General features: G+C 45.1%; 1 protein-coding gene across 4 annotated transcripts in view; it reads right to left on the bottom strand.

The window, feature by feature from the left end:
- CCBE1 (collagen and calcium binding EGF domains 1) overlaps positions 1-17813 on the bottom strand; it is a 290499-nt gene that overhangs the window by 37932 nt on the left and 234754 nt on the right. For all 4 annotated transcript variants that reach the window (XM_063699277.1, XM_019014286.4, XM_063699276.1 and 1 more), the window contains 2 exons: positions 8786-8886; positions 1878-1998 (listed from right to left, as the gene is read on the bottom strand). In XM_063699277.1, the coding sequence (XP_063555347.1) occupies positions 1878-1998; positions 8786-8886 (222 nt within the window). The remainder of the gene's footprint in view (positions 1-1877; positions 1999-8785; positions 8887-17813) is intronic.

Consider the following 17813-nt stretch of genomic DNA (forward strand, 5'->3'; position numbering starts at 1 on the left):
CAAAGGCCAGGTCTGTTGCAAAAGCTTATTCATCCTCAATCATTCTCTGCTCCATCAAGGACCCTGGACAGCTCAAACCATGTTACAAGCCAGATGGCAGCAATGGAGAAGAAAGCTTGCAAGGCATTTATTAAGCGAGACAGCCAATGGCTCCCCTGCTCCTACAGTTGGTTTTGTTCTAGTGATCTATAGCCTGGAGTTGACTTCCTCCAGAGAAGCAAAGCAAGAGCATCCTCTTAGAGGAGGGTGGAGAGCACTATGCTAGGAAGCAGTTTATAAGGAGAGACCCCAGTCTGTTTAGAAGCAGCCAGAGGGTGCCTGTGTGAAGTGTTTGCTGGTGAAAACTCCACCATGACCCAGAGTACCTCAGGCCAAGTGAATGAACGAGGATAAGCCAAATCCTGAATCGTCTTATTCTCTGGATGGACGGAGACTCAGGCTTGTGTTTGAAGAGTTTAAGACATAAGTGGAGAGAAAACACACAAATCCTCCGTGAAGAACTCTGAGCTTTCGTTCTTGCTGACTTTCCAACCGAAAACCCACCTGTGTCCCTCCTCCTTGGGCAAATTCTACCAGTCTTCCATGTCCAGATCAAACCTAAATGCCGCTGACCACTGCAGACTACAGTGCTCGCTCTCTTCAAGCTCCCACAGCAGGAAGCATCTGTGCACTTACCTGGAGGGCATGCGGGTACTGTTTTATTCTATTTGCATATGCTCTATGTGTCTGGTCTTCCCAATTAGGATGTCAAGAGGTCATTCATAACGCCTAGCACACTGCTAAGCAATGATAGCCAGGGATAAGGCACTCAAAGGTTTAGAATCATTTGCTAACACTGAAGTCATTTCCCTTACCAGTGTGGAGAAAAAAGTCTATTGCTCTATCTATGGAGGTACTAAAAATATAAAATAACTTGGAACTATTTTTTTAAGTTCTCATTGTATATTTCCTGATGAAATGATAGGATGTTCAGATTTTCATCCAATTAATAAGGGTGAATATTCAGAAACAGTATACTGAATGAAAGAAGCTGAAAATACACATTCACAAGAATTTCTTTATACACACATATATACACATATGTATATATGTGTGTATATATACGTATATATGTGTATATATATATATAAAGATTCTAGTGATATGGAGTTCTAGAACAGGTAAAACTACAGTGAAAGAAAAGCAGGTCAGTGTCTGCCTAGACTGGGAGCTGGGGAAGTGGACATGTGCACATGGACAGAAGGGAAATTTCTGGGGTGATAGAAATGTTCTTTATCTTGAAATATAGGATGGGAGTTACATGGGTAAATACATCTGTCAAAATTCGAATGGTAATTTAAATGAGTACATTACATGTCATTTGTATGTCAATACAGTTGACTTGTAAAAACATATAGCTAGGTATAAAAATAAATATAGGTATAAATATGCGAACAAATAAGGGAAGGTGGAAGGAAGACTGGGGAGCAGTAGGAAGAGGCTGGCTCTGAGTTGTCAGAATTGGGTGAGGAGCCCCAAGCAGGGGGGGTTCATAATACTGCTCCATTTTTGTATATGTTAAAATTTTTCCAGAAAAAGGTTTAAGATAGTTTTCATTTGTTTTTTTTTTTTAACTTAAAATGATCTTTAGGAATCTTATCCAATCCCAGGACAATGAGCTTTTTCTCCCACATTGCTATTGGCTATGAGGGTTTCTCAGGCTTGAGGGCCTATTTCCCAGGCTCTCTCATTGCATGGGTGTGTGGCAGTCCCATGGACACCTGCCTTGTTTCTCCTCGATGGAAGCTGGAGAACACTGTCCAGGCCCCAGCAAATGTGAGCTTTTGGCAGGCTTTTTCTGTTGGTGATCACCCTCCTGTGCCCTCCTCCACACTCACCGGGAGGGCCCTGGCCCCCAGGCAGGCCAGGAGGTCCTGGAAGGTAGGTGTTTGAGGCCAGCACCTTGTCACCAGTGATATACTTGCCCAGGTCAGCTGCATTGTTGGGGAGCAGAGCAATCTGCAAGGAGAAGAGGAAGCCTCGGTCAGGAAGCAATGGCAGAAGAGAGCCTCAGCATTTGTCTTGGTGGGAGAAGCTGCAAAGCCTTTTCATGAGACATATGTATATACTTTTTACTAGAGCTAGTTAGAGCTCATAGAAACTATAAAGAACCTCTTTCTAAACCTAGAGGCCTTCTAGGGCAAATAACTTGTATGACATTACTCAGCTAGTTAGTAGGTGAGCTTAGATAAGCTCCAGATGGCCTAGATATCACTAGAACTCATTATTACCATAATTAATAGGATCTACTTATTTCATACTCTCAATTTTTCAATGACCTATTTTATGTCTCAAACATTATTGAACACCTACTATGTGCAGGTCCTGGCTTGGTTCTGTGGCTACAGTGGTGACCAAGACATGGTTCCTGCCCTTAAAGAACTCTCAGCTTTGGGAGTTAGGACCGAGAACATGGCTGACAGTTCCCCAGCACACTCAGGGCTGACCTTCAGTACAACCGGGCAATCGTGACTGTGGTGGTTGTAAAATGTGTCCACAAATTCTTTGACACTTTGTGATCATGGGAGTCAATTCTCCTTAATAAACTCCCTTTCATATACACATCTATCCCATTAGTTCTGTCCCTCTAGAGATCCCTAATACAATTCCCCTGTGATTGTTACTCAGAATTCAGTAGGGATGACTGTAAGAATCAAAATCTTGTGCAATCTGAAAGCCAGCTTTGTACAACTTCAAGTCAGGGCTCATGATTCAGAGTCACCACTGTGTGCCTGGGATATATTTAAAATGGTGCTGACATCACTGTGTCATAGCAACAGACCACCACAACCTGCAAGTGGGTACCTGTGGCCCTGGGGAGGAAAGCAGTGAACCTCTTCCCTCAGTGAGTGAGGGAAATGTATCAGTAAATCTACTGCAACCATGAGGCTGTGGGTCAACACTGGCAGCTGAAGCCTGATCCAATTTTATCATCTGCTTCCAACTAAGAAACTGAAATGTGGGTCCCACTCTTGGGCCTTGGAATAAGGCAGACTTACCTTTAAATCTGAGCCCTGCCACTTTCTACCTGTGGGATCTTGGGTAAGCTACACAACCTGGATTTCCTCATCTACAAAATGGGGATGGTAACGGCCACCTAGAGGCACTGCTGGAGGGTTAAAGTGATGTTGTCTTTAATGTGCCTGACTCAATGTCCAGCCATTGTCATAGACCAGCAGAAATGCTGTCTGGGGGCCTGGGCACTGTGGCTCATGTCTCTAATCCCAGCAATTTGGGAGGCCAAGGCGGGTGGATCACTTGAGGTCAAGAGTTCAAGACCAGCCTGGCCAACATGGTGGAACACTATCTCCACTAAAAATACAAAAATTAGCTAGGCATGGTGGTGCACGCCTGTAGTCCCGGCTACTTGGGAGGCTAAGGCAGGAGAATTGCTTGGACCCAGGAAGTGGAGGTTGCAGTGAGCCGAGATAGCACCACTGCACTCCACTCCAGCCTGGGCAACAGAGTGAGACTCTGTCCAAAAAAAAAAAAAAAAAAAAAAAAAAAAAAAAAAAAAAGAAATGCTGTCTGGGGGCTGCTCCTGACTTTGTTCCTAAGTAGCTGTGTGACTTTGGTAAGTCCCTTCATCCTTCCAAGTCTACAAAATGTGCAGTTTCAACACATGATCAAGTCTTCGTATTTAAAATTTTGTAAACAGAACCTCAGGATGAGGCCTGCACACAGATGGGCTCCAGAGATGCTCCCCTATTCCCCACCTATTTCCCCCAGTCCTCTTTGCTTGATTTGGCCTCTTGAAAAAGTGACGAGGTAAGGTGGCAAATGTTGACCTCAGTGTCCCGGCTGACCTCCTGCTGGGTGGCTGCATCCTGGTTCCCTTCAGCCCCTCTGTGTGGCAGCAGGAGTGCAGAATGAAAGCACTGGCACTTTAGAGGCAGCTGTCCAGAATCTCTGGCCCCACTTTCTGCATAAACACAGCAGACGATGGGCTGTGGGATGCCAGGAGTTTGGGAGGAAGGTTGTAGTAACGTAAAAAGAGTCTGCATTTCTCCCGGATTCCAGTCAATGGAATTATGCGTATCATTTATCTCATATCAGCCTTTGTAAGAGAGCTTTTGCCTCAAAGAGCTGTTGGGATGAATCCATGAGATGCCTCTTGAAGGTACTTTGTAAAGAGTGCTAATAAATAATATTTTTACTTGCTAAACATTTGTAGAGCTCTTTCTAGATGAATGGTGCTGTTCTCAGTCCTTTGTAAATATTCACATTTGATTATCATAAAATCCTTAGGCAGTAGGTATTAATGTTGTCGTTTTTTAAAAGTAGAACTGAGGCACAGAGAGGTTAGGTAACTTACCGAGAGTCACACAGCCAGCAAATGGTGGGTCTAGAATTTAAACTTAGCCAGTCTGCTTCCAGAATCTGTGCTCCTAACCATTAAACCAAGCGGCAACCTACAGTCACTTTTTAAATTTTGTTTTGAGACAGAGTCTCACTCTATCACCCAGGCTGGAGTGCAGTGGTGCAATCTCAGATCACTACAACCTCTGCCTCCCAGGTTCAAGTGATTCTCCTGCCTCAGCCTCCCGAGTAGGTGGAGATTACAGGCTCCCGCCACCACACCCAACTAATTTTTCTAATTTTAGTAGAGATGGGGTTTCACTATGTTGGCCAGACTGGTCTGTATCTCTCGACCTCAAGTGATCCGCCCGCCTTGGCTTCCCAAAGTACTGGGATTACAGGCATGAGCCACTGCGCCCGGCCTACAGTCAGTTTAATATGGATTCCCAATAATCCTGGGAAGACCCATTTTATAGAGTAGCAGAGGAAACCACACATTATTGAGAAGCCCTATAACCACCTGAGACAAAGGTGATGCTAGACCGAGCAGGTACAGCCATCGGGTTGCAAATGTACTCACTTGAAATCTTAGGGGCCTCTAAATTCTCAGGCCTGACTGTAGGCCCCACTTCATTTGGCCATTGTTTGCTGATTTAACACCGTTGGCATGGTTTCCCCATAAGACAGTAAATTTATTTCAGGCAGAATCCTCTCCATAGTGTTTTGTATTTCCCCATTTCCCAGCCCACAGTAGGTGCTCAACGAGCCCTTCCTGAATGATTATCCACACTTCCCTCAACTGCTCAATATGGGGAGAGTCACTGGTTTAAGAGTAGAGAGAGAAATTCTCAACTCCCCAGGCAGCCACCCAGGGAGGCCAAGCACACCAGTCAACCCAGGACAGGCTGAGTGCAAGCTTGAGTGCCAGGCCTCTCTTTCTGGAGTCTCCCTTCCCAGGGAACTCTCTGCAGCAATTTCACTCTCAAATCCGATAGTCCCTGCTGCCAGAACACAAGCAACTTAAAAAAAAAAAAAAAAAAAAAAAAGGACAGGAGAGTTGGCTCTGAATTTTCAGCGCTCTCGCGGGACAGAGTCCCATCTAAAAGTTAAATGACAGGCATCGAATCTATCCCCACACTCTCCCTTTCTCACCACATCACTTGTTTTCTTCCCACACCACAGAAGAAGTGGTGGAGGTGGAGGCACTGAGGTCTATACACCATTTAAAAACATGTTTTTATTGCAAAATAAAGCAAAGAACCTGGAAACTTCACAACACAAATATATAACTTAGCAAATTGTTATAAAGCAAGCACCTCTTCAGTTGCAGCAAACCAGCATGGCACATGTTTACCTGTGTAACAAACCCACCCATCCTGCATATGTGCCCCAGAACTTAAAAATAAAAAAAGTAAGCACCCTTTTAGAGAACTGCCAAATCAATCCAACAGAACTTTGCCAGCCACCCCAGACCCCCTCCTTCCACGTGCCCCATCCCAATCAGTCTCCTCTCTTCCCCAACAAGTCACTACTTTCCTTTCATAGTAATAACTTCCTATGTTTTAAAAAATAATGTATTACCCAGCTGTGCATGCCTAGATATTATGGTTTAGTGTCGCTCATTTAAAAAGTGATAGGTCCTTTAAGTTTCCTGTTGTCTGCAGACTGCCGGAACCCAGGGCATTTGACCTGTTGTGTTTCCCACGGTTGGAATGTTGCCGACTGGATGTCTGTGGTGCGGTTCAAGGTGTTTAAACACCGTTTTATGCTGTGGGATTGGCCATGGTCTAGGACTGCTAGCATCTCCTTCTCGGCTAATGTTTATTTGGGCAGATGTCTATGTTCTTTTGTGAACAAATGGCATTAGCAGCAGCAAGACGACATTAAAAACCAACTGACAGGCCGGGCACAGTGGCTCGTGGCTCATGCCTGTAATCCCAGGCCTTTGGGAGGCCGAGGCGGGTGGATGATGAGGTCAGGAGTTCAAGACCATCCTGGCCAACATAGAGAAACCCTGTCTCCACTAAAAATACAAAAAAAATTAGCCTGGCATGGTGGTAGGCACCTGTAATCCCAGCTACCTGGGAGGCTGAGGCAGAGAATTGCTTGAACCCGGGAGGTGGAGGTTGCAGTGAGCCGAGATCACACCACTGCACTCTAGCCTGGGCGACAGAGTGAGGCTTCATCTCAAAACAAAACAAAAACAACAAAACCAACTGACAGTCCAAACACTGGCACAGGAGTAGAAATGAGAAGACCTAGGTTTTAGGCCTGCCCTCTCGGACGGTTATTTCACCTCTCTGAGACCATCAGTATCTTTTCCACGGGGTCATGGTGCTAATTAAATGTGATTCTGGATATAATGCTTTCTGGGCTGTGGAATGCAAGACATTCTAATAGGAACCTTTAGAAATAAATTGCTCCTCATAACATTCCTTGAAAGTCTGCATTAGCTTGGGATTGCCACAATGCATTTGCAGAAAGATTTTGGTATAAGGTAGAACGATGCTAGTCCAACTCAATTGCATAAGAGTTACTGGAGTATTAAGATGACCTCGTGGATTTTTACGTAGCTCTCCAGCAGGGTCTTTGAGGGTGACAAGTATTTCAATGCAAGCTTCTCCACTTCTTTATTTTTATGCATCACAAAAAAACATGGAAAGGAGGTTAAGGGAAAACTACACGTTGATTTAGCAACTGAATTTCTGAATAACTTGCGATATTTAGCCCCCTGTTCCTAAAGACCATCCTGGCTGGAAATAAATTCCCTAAGGCACATAGATTATTTCCAGGGAAGGAAAGTGAGGGTAGCTTTATGCCTTCAGAGGTACACCTGGAGATATTGATCGACTGACTAACCCAAGCCCTTCCGGCTTATGAAATGCAAACTTACTTCTTCCTCAAACCCTCCTCTGGGTTTGTTCAATACAACTAACATCAACCTAAGCTCAAGCTGGGGATATCTGTGTTGGATGTATTTATTTATGTCTCTGTGTTTATAGTGATAGACAAGGTTTTCTGCCTAGTCTTCCTATTAGGATCATAAGCTATTTAGGGTTAAATCTATGTTTTATTCATAATTATCCATCAGATATATACATGTTTCTGTTAAGCAGATCACGTCGTCAATGTCGTAAAAAAGGCCTGCAAACCATTTCTCTTCTCAGCCTGTTGATCTACTGAACTGGTAGCTGTGGTTTTCATTAGGGGCTGGCTGCATGTTTGTTGAACATGGGAAAGAGATACCATCTCAGGCTTACTCTCAAGCCCTTTAGAATCACTGGATGCCAAAGTTCAACAGGGCAGATACACCTCTCTGATGTGCTAAGAGTCTTGACAGGAAGCCGTTAAACAAACAAAACAAGAAGATGTTTTATCAGTTTAAGGGTGATTTCTGAGTCCCTGACAAACTAGCAAATTGAGCAATCTTAGGTAGAATAAATACTGTTTATCTGGGTCCAGGACACTTGTTCAAGAAGTCAGATTGCCAGACCCATCCCGGGGCATTACTCACAGCAGAACGGTGTTACTAGAAATCTGCTATACCGTCAGGCGTTCGGACAGCCTTTTATAAAGTGCATTAGTCCTCATCCTTGGTGACATCAAGTACCCACAGGGCTGCTTTTCTAGGTGCAGGGAACTCAGAAAGGGCATAGGCTATAATTTTCAAAAGTGAAAAAGAAAGCTGCTGCAGAAGTTCCTCACCAGCTTATGGCAGTTTATAGAGACAATATTCTCTATAAATAATGTACAGATCTTAGATAAAATAGAATTACTTAGGCACATGTATTCCCTAAGGCACATAGATTATTTCCATAATCTATGGAGTTTCCGAGGGCATGTCTGGAAATTTGTTTTGAGTTGGAGTTTCACTCTTGTTGCCCAGGCTGGAGTGCAATGGAGTGGTCTCAGCTCACTGCAACCTCTGCCTCCCAGGTTCAAGCAATTCTCCTGCCTCAGCCTGCCAAGTAGCTGGGATTACAGGTGCCCACCACCAAACCAAGCTAATTTTTGTATTTTTTAGTAGAGATGGGGTTTAACTATGTTAGCTAGGCTGGTCTTGAACTCCTGACCTCAGGTGATCCACCTGCCTCAGCCTCCCAAAGTGCTAGGATTACAGGCGTGAGTCACTGTACCTGGCTGGAAATTTATTTTATGAGAAGTTGCAATAGCCGTAGCTCACCCTCTCTATGGCTTTGCCACGTGTCCCTTACCTAGTGTCCATTTTAATAATTGCCTCTGCAATCCCTTGCCATCATTGTGTCCTGATGCCCCTTGGATGGCTCTGAGGGTGGGCAAAGCATCCCAAGTCCATCCAAACCTCACTGGCATCAACTGCGTGAATGCTCAATGTGGATATTTTCTTATTTGTAAATATCCTTCCACCTGGCCTTGGCCAAGCCCGCCTTCCATCAGGCATCATTGTTCCCACCCCAGCGGCACGTACCTTTTGCTTCAGCTGCAGCACGGTCTGCTTCACCTGGTAGAACTCCTTGCACGTGGCACAGCAAGTTCCGGCTTTCACCGCGTTCTCAGACTTCTCATGGCCTGAGAAAGGAGATAGGCTCAGTCCTGTCTGGGAGGCTGGATGCAAGCCAGACCCAGAGAGACAGCATCGGGAAGGGCGGTCCCAGGGACAGAGTAGCTGACAGCGGGACATGCGAGGGCTCAACTGTGGGTGATTTTACAGCTCTTGGGTCCTGCCAGCATGCCCCAGGGTCAGGAAGAGGGGAGGACAGAGGGAGAGGGGACCTGCTAGAAGCTGAGCTCAGCTGTTCCTATTTAGACATGCCAGGAAGACCCTGATCTTCCTTTCATGTGTGAAAATGCATACCATGGCCTTTTATCAGTGCTTTTCCAGAAGGCAGGCTCTATAAATCTGACATGATTTATACTCCCCTTAAAGGGCTAATGTTCACACACTGTAAATATTCCCCAAGTGCAGGCACTGGGCCTCAAAGCTGCCTTTATCACCTCTGCTAATCCAATTCTTCAAAGGGAGCAGAGCAGTGGGCCGGTAGCTGACCTCACTGACGCGTGAGGCCAGGATGGGAAATGCCCCAGACACTTCGCCACCCCATCTGGGGCCATTCAGGACAGCAGTGGAAAGGCAGTCGGGCCCATCCACTGCAAAGGGTCCCAAAGCCCTGCTGTAGAACACTAGGTGCTCCATGGGCTTTTTGTAAAAACATTCTTTGCTAAAGGAAAACTGGGTGAAGTAAATGGTGATCTGGCCAAGAATAGAGATAGCTCTCTTCTTTCTGGCACTGGAATGGCCTACTTAAGCCTGCATGCTGGGGAGACCAGACACCTGGGTCACCCTGCTGCTGAGGACCTTGCACAGACTGCCAAGGTCTGTGCCAAAGGTGGCAGCAGTGTGGGCTGAAAGTGCTAGGTTGAGGGTGTTTTGTTCAGGCAGGCAGAACAGTTTGACACCCAGGGAAGCATAAACTCTCCTCACTTAGCAGCCCTTTGGCGTCGGGCCAGGTTTGCTCTTTGTGTGACATAATAACCATGACTATCTAGAATGCAGACTGGGGAAGTCGGGTAACGCGTGACCATCTCTTGTGCTTCCTGGCCCGTATACTTTGCTTCTTACTGTTCCTCTCTTCTGCAAAGCCCTCTGTTCCATCTCCACTTGTTGAATCTCACCAAGATGCAGATCAAATGTTCCATGAAGCCTGCTCTCTACCCACAGAAGTCTGAAAATCAGGCAGCATTTACCGTGTGTCCCTCCCACTCACAGGCTGCTCTTCTAGGCTTCCCTGGAGAGCGTCTCTTAGGGCGCATGCCACCACGTAAGCTGCCTAAGAACCAGGCTCACTTCTTGGTATCTCACATAATGGATGCTCGAAAAATCTTTGGGAAATGGATTGTTACAGGTTGAATTGTGTCCTGATTCCCAGTGCTTTAGAATGTGACTTTATTTGGAAACAGGATCACTTCAGATAAAATTAGTTAAGATGAAGTTATACTGGAGTAGGATGGGATCCTAGTCCAATATGATTGGTGTCTTTATACAAAGGGGAAACTTGTGCACAGGAAGAATGCTATGTGAAGATGAAGGCAGAGGTGAGAGGCAGTGGAAGCCAAGGAACACCAAAAATTACCCGCTGATAACCAGATGCTGGGGAAAGGCATGGAATGGATTGTCCTGCACAGCTGTTAGAAGAAACCAACCCTGCTGACATCTCGGATTTCTAACCTCAGACCAGAGACAAATTTCTGTTTAAGCCACTTAATTTGTGGCATTTTGCTATGGCAACCCTAGGAAACAGACACTTGAATGGATGGAGGGAGAGATGGGCATGAGGGCAGCCCACATGCAGGCAAAACTTCCTTACACAGCCCGACTACCCAGTCCTCTCCCTGGTGACATATGCAGTGACCAGGGCTTCTGCCCTTTGGGAGGTGAGCAGGCCCAGAGGCAATCTGGCAGCTGAGCTCTCAGACTGTGCACCTTCAGCACAGCAGCAGGTAGTTTCAGAGCTTACCTGCTGCACCGCCATCCCTGCACCATGGGAGACCTGGGGCTGGCAGCACCCGAGCTAGGTACACATTTCTCAAGCCAGCAGGTTGACACAAATGATGCCGTGCTGTGTAGTTGAGTTTCCACAAGTGACAGTGTAATTGTTGAATATACAGGGTCAACCTAGCTCTTTAGGCAGGTTTTGAATGTGTCATCGGAGAAAAACACTTGAACCTCTGCAAAAGTGGCAGTTTTTTAAAATCCACTTTATGTGTAACCAACATAACAGGGCCATCTTGTTAATGCCTGCTTTCTAGGCGAATTCCCATAGCTTCCTCACCTGTACTCCCTTCAACTGGCACACAGGAGGGATGGTTTTGACTCACTGCAGCTGTGTGATAACGAGCTGAGCAGTAAGGGGGAATAGGGAAGGGCTTGTATCAGAGATGGTGGAGTGAACTGATTACCAGCACAAACTTGAGTCCCACAGTTCTGGGTGCAGGTCCCATCTCTGTCACTGAATAGGCTCAGCGACCTTGGGCAGGTTACTTGGCTTCCACAAACCCCACTTGCCTCGACCATAGCCCTGGAATTACAATTCCCACCACATGTGGCTGCTGTGATGACTGGGCAAGGTAATGCACGGAAAGCCCTCAGCACACAGCTTGGTTGTAGGTAGATGGGAGGCGATGCCTAGCAGTTTTCAGGCCCACCAAACCCCTTAAATTTCCTTTGCCTGATAATCCCAGAACCCTAGAATAACAGTATGAACATGAATAACAAAATGAGGGAACTGAGGTCTGGCGACTTCCCGAAGGTCACCTAGCAAGTATCTGAGGTGGGTTTAGAATGGAGTTGTCCTGAAATTGAGTCCAATACCTTTTCCACAAATCAGATGGTTTCCTTTGGGTTTTTTTCAATGTACCAATTTATAATCCTATGGAGCTTGAATACTCCTGAGAACCAGAATTATTTAGCTCAATCTCCAACAGAGTAAGGCAGGCAAATTTCCATGCAATAATATACTTAGTTGTAAAGGGCTGACGCCTTAACTTTGGTTGTGCTGACTGCAGGAAATGGTGGGCTCTTGCATGAAAAGATGACCCAGGCTCCAGGTTTATTATGTTAATACCTAAGGACAGATGAATGACATCCATCTTTCCCAACTAGTCTTTCATCCATTCCATCTCATCTACTGGTCAATTTATACAACACCATCATCAATCTAGTCTGTCCATCAATCCATCCATCCATCCATCCATCCATCCATCCATCCATCCATCCATCTTCCCATCCATTCCATCTTCCTAACCACTTATCAATCCGTCTGTCCATCCATCCATCCAACCTTTCCTTCCTCCTATCCATCTATGGAGCATCTGCTGTTAGCCAGGTCCTGTGTCAGGCACTGAGAATGCAAAATAAGTGAGGATATCTGTTTAACAATTTTCAATTCATCTTTAAGAATCTAGCCCTGTTGGCAGAGCTGGGCTGCCATGAACAAAAGTTAAAAGCTCATGTTTCTGTCCACTTTTACTTTTACATACTCAGTTAAATTTTCCAAGTGTTAATATGATTAACCAATTCAACAGCTTCATGATAAGATAAACCTCTCTACCAGATTCTCGACTATTTCATTTAGATCATGGAATGTTAGAATGTATCTTTAGTTCAATCTCTTTTGTAGATGAGTGAGATCCAGGGAGAGAAAGTAACTTGCCTTAGGTCTTTCAGATTGCTGTGTGAAGAGACCACGAACTCAACTGGGTCCCAGCTGGCCGTTTTGGAGGGGTGGGTGCACGCAGTGAGCCTGCTATTGGGAATTCTGTTGAGAACACCTGAGAGCTATCTGCCGGCCAGGCTCCAGGGCAGAAGCTCTGCGGAGTGACCTGTTACATGCAAATTCCTGGGCTGTTTTCTGTTCCTTTGTGGAATTGTCAGAACACAGAGAACCAAGATTAACATTATCCAGAAGACTTGAAGCTCCTCTGACGCAGAAGTACACAGCATGGTAGTAAGGAGAGTAGGCGCTGGTGGAGTTACATGATCAGAACTTGAATACTGATGCTAACTAGTACCTTTTAAATTGGACAAGTCATGGTTTCTGTGAATGCCCATTCTTTGAACGGCAAAAAGGTAACAGCATCTATCACTTGGAGCTGCTACGAGGAGCCAGTGATAAGATATGTAGGTTCCCAGAACAGTGCCCAGCTTATGTTAAGAGCTCTATTCACACTACTCATTTTTATGTTATTTATTGTCGGTATTACTATGATTCAGTTCTCTACAAAATCAGATATGTGGGGTTGGGACCTTACATCACCTTTTCAATAGAGCTCTCAAGGGTTTAAAGATAAACAAGGACTCATACCTTTTGTATATGTAGACCTGGAACATAAAACCTACTCTGATGACGGGTTCACATCCACCTTGTAATTTGTCTACAATAATGTCAACATGGAGCTACAAATAATCTCACATATGCTACATTAACAGTTTATTTAGAAATTGGGGTAGATATCGCTGCATGTTTTCAATCCTCTCAACTAATGCTGTGGTCACACTTCTGGGAAAAGCCTAGGATGGTATCACTTAACATTTTTTCTTCAACTTGTTCAGATTTTAAAGGTGCAATATTATTGATTAGCCACATGGAGGCATGAAGCTCTAATTTTTCCTGAAGTTGACCAGGACGTCTATCCTAAGCATTAGAAGTTGTAATGCCTTAGATATCTTAGAAAAACCAAACAATGTTCCCGAAATATTTTATATGGGCAGTGTTAGAAATGAACAAAGCATGTTTGTGTTTAAAAGTTGATCATGCAGATTTGTGTTCTGGCTGTAATATCCAACCCCGGAGGTACATTACAATCACCTGGAGGGCTTTTAAAATATGAATTCTGCTGCACACCACCCGTCTGGGGATGGCAAGGCAACAGTATCAGCATTTTTAAAAAAGCTCCCCAGGTAATTGCAAGGTTGAGAACCGCTGATCTATGGATTAGTGGAGCTTGAAAGTAATATGAAACACCTGGCCATCTGACACTGACCTGTAATAAGTGATGCCAGGGGTCACGGTCACGTTATCAGAAAATAAACAAAAGTTGAAAAATAAAGACTGGCAAGCTAATTACTATGGAGCCAACATTTCCTTAATTTGTCTCCCTATTGAGGCTACAGACTCCCTGGGGTGACTAAACTGGCTCCGGCTACATATTTTCAAAGAGAAAATCAAAGTGACTGAATGTCCATTAGCCAGACAGCTTGTCTCACTGAGCCTGAAGCCAGTGGATTGCAACCTCTCAAGCCTCAGAGGCAGTCCTGGGGCCACCCTCCCTTCTCTCCCCCTGGATTCCTAACAACCAGCTGAGGTTGTGTTTGATTTCAAATTCCTCCGATTGTAACAATACAGGCATTAGATAATGCAAAGTTAAAAAGGAAAACCGAGGAGGAAGAGATGATTTCAGATCACATGTGGTTATACTCAAGAATCACTCTCAATTCACAACAAAATGACCATAACGAAATATTGAGCTTACTAATTAGTCCAAAACAGATGAAAATGCTTATCAGCTTCTGATGTTCCGGAATGTGGGACTCCTTTTGGCCTGTGACATTTCTTATTGCTGAATTGAATGTTTGGATGTGTAATAATTCATCTTTTAGATATTTTGAGGAAAGTCCTCTGCTTAGGTGTGGAGGCTGGGCATATTTCTTAGATGGAGGACTAAGAAATGAGGCGTGGGCCAGGAGCTGTGGCTCACGCCTGTAATCCCAGCACATTGGGAGGTCAAGGCAGGCGGATCGCCTGAGATCGGGAGTTCGAGACCAGCCTGGCCAAGATGGTGAAACCCCATCTCTACCAAAAATACAAAAAGTTTTAGCTGGGCATGGTGCCGCATGGGTCTGTAATCCCAGCTACTTGGGAGGCTGAGGGATGGGAATCGCTTGAACCTGGGAAGCACAGGTTGCAGTGAGCGGAGATCCCGCCACTGCACTCCAGCCTGGGTGACAGAGGGAGACTCCATCTCAAAAATAAATAAATAAATAAAATAAAAATAAAATAAAAAAATGAGGCCTGCACATGGAATCACAGGGCTTGTATCACTTATGCTAAGTCACATCAAATTATGAAAAATGTCTGAAAGGGTGAAAGGGTCTTCAAAGCTCATGTAGTTCAACCTTCTCATTTACATGTAAGGCAACTGAGGCCCAGAGACCCGCTCACTGTTGCTCAGTTAATACTGAACCAACTTTAGTTCTGTATTACTTCAAACTCTCAAGCCTAGGAACTTTCCACTGCATCACAGCTATTAAAGAAATGATCCCCTTCCCCGCCACCACCGGCCCTTGCTGGGCCACACTGCTGAAGAGTGGAGGCACTTTTTTTTTTTTTTTTTTTTTTTTTGCCAGAACCATCAAAGCCAGCCCCCACCTTCCCAGCAGTCCAATCTCTTGAATCATGACTTTAATGTTCAGGGCATACAATGGCCTGTCCTTTCTCATAATTTTAATTATGTGTATGAATTGCTTCCCTCTACCCTTCTCTCTACCCTTGAGTTTCTACTCTCAAATATTCCTGGTTACTGGTGTTTCAATTTTGTTTTACTAAAATATAAAATCAAATGCTAGTACTCTGTGCATAGGTGATAAATTCAGTGGAGACAAATTACTGAAAATACTGTAGAAGGGTGCTGCTGGAGAGCACCCTTAGTGGAGTCATATCAGGTTTCCCTTTTAAAGACTATTTGCAATTGCTGTATTTGGGGAAGGATGTCGATGGAAGAGAAAGAGGAGAGGATTCCCAGCCAAGTGTAATCTTTTTTTTTTTTTTTGAGACGGAGTTTCGCCCTTGTTGCCCAGGCCAAGTGCAATGGTGTGATCTCGGCTCACTGCAACCTCAGCCTCCTGGGTTCAAGCGATTCTCCTGCCTTAGCTTCCCAAGTAGCTGGGATTACAGGCGCCTGCCACCACGCCCAGCTAATTTTTTGTATTTTTAGTAGAGAAGGGGTTTCACCATGTTGGCCAGGCTGGTCTTGAACTCCTGACCTCAGGTGTTCCTACCGCCTCAGCCTCCCAAAGTGCTGGGATTATAGGCCTGAGCTACCATCCCCGGCTGCCAAGTGTCATCTTTTGCAATGAGTTTTGAATTACAGTAAAGCTCAATGATATAACCAGCAGAATGCTCTTGATTAAACAGGACATCCCTCATTATAGTCACCTGTAACTGTCTCTCAGTATGGCAGAATGGAAGGTAGTATCCTACTTCCATTCATCAGATGCCATGCAGTCTACAGAAAACACTCCTCTCTGGACTCCGGCCGCTTCATCTGCTGATATCAACATCCTTGCCTGAACGTTGACCAGATGGCTTATTGTTTGGCCCCAGAGCTAAGATCTTTGATGCTAAGTTGATATTTTCTAAACTGTTTTTCAGGATACCATCACTTGTGATGTGTCTGTAGGAATAATTTTGGGTTTAATCAAAGTTTCTTTTCTTTTTTTTTTTTTGAGACAGGGTGGAGTGCAGTGGTGCAATTATAACTCACTGCAGCCTCAACCTCCTGAGTTCAAGTGATCCTCCCACCTCAGCCTCCTGAGTAGCTGGGACTACAGGCATGTACCACTATGCTCAGCTAATTTTTAAAAAATTTTTAGTAGAGATGGGGTCTCACTATGTTGGCCAGGCTGGTCTCAAACAGCTCAAATGATCCTCCCACCCTGGCCTCTCAAAGTGCCGAGATTACAGGTTTGAGCCACCACACCTGACCTGATTTTTTTTTTTTAAATGGCAATCTCTCTGGGCTTTTAGTGCATTCTAATTGTGAACCCTTAGGAAGTACGTGCAGTGATGCACCCTCCTCCAAACACCTAACCACAGGACCTTAAGAAAGATATGCTTATTAACAGCTCACAGGAACCCACAGGTCTGCAGAACATCATGTGGGGAAATGCTGCAGTAAACGGTGGAGATAAAATATGTCTTTAACACAAGTAATACTAGAGAAGATACCAAAAAACATTGTAAAATAGATCCTCTAATATTACTACTGCTCAGGTATTTTTACTGAATTCTTAGCCACAGAGGTCACACTGGTCATCAACTAAAAATAATTCTTGATTTCTTGTACTTATCTGAAACTTTACTTGAAAAATATTTAAGAAGTACATTTCATTTCTCAGGGAAGGAAAGAGGTGCATGTAGTCCCAGTGCTGACTTAGCAAGAGACTGCTAATTTCTGGGAACTTCCTTTTCCTTCCCCCTTTCCCACCCTAGCCTGCCCCCAGCCCTTTCTGGGCCCACACTGCTGAAGGTTGGAGGCACAGGTGACTGTCTCTCACCAGGGCAGACCTTGTCACTGCACTCTGACCCACAGCAATCGTAGCTCACTGCAGCCTAGACCTCCTGGGTTCAAGTGATCCTCCCATCTCAGCCTCCTGAGTAGCTGGGACTCCAGGCATGTGCCACCACACTCAGCTAACTTTTTTGATTTTCTCTGACTTACAGCCACCGCCAGGGCACCACACAGCAGGGCCATACACAGGGCTTGCTGCCTTGGGGACTGAAGAGGAATGTGGGTGGAGGACCTAGGAATTACTGCAGGAGGTGGAGGCTACCTGAGACCAAAGCACAAATAAACTCAGCATTTAAAATCTGATACCAGTCTGGAAATTCCATCCTGCTTCTCTGGTCATCGCTAGTGATGGTTGGTCTCCCCGCAGGCCACTCTCCCTCAGCAGGCAGGAACTCCTTGTGGGCGGGGCCAGGTCCTATTATTTCTATATCCCAACATCGAATCTCAACCTGACCCCCAGCAGTATTGCGTTTGTTGTTGGGGTTCCTGGTGATTATGCTCAAGCATAAGCCTTGGTTGCTGGAGGCTGCCCTTCATGAGCATGTAAGTGGGATTTCACCTGTAGATAAACGTGAGGCAAAGAGACAATGGACTTGCCAGGCTGGGCTGTCCATAACGCATGGGCTACCTGGCTCAGAGCATAGCTGAAA

The sequence above is a fragment of the Gorilla gorilla genome, chromosome 17 (genome assembly GCF_029281585.2).
Source record: "Gorilla gorilla gorilla isolate KB3781 chromosome 17, NHGRI_mGorGor1-v2.1_pri, whole genome shotgun sequence".
Lineage (NCBI taxonomy): Eukaryota > Metazoa > Chordata > Mammalia > Primates > Hominidae > Gorilla > Gorilla gorilla.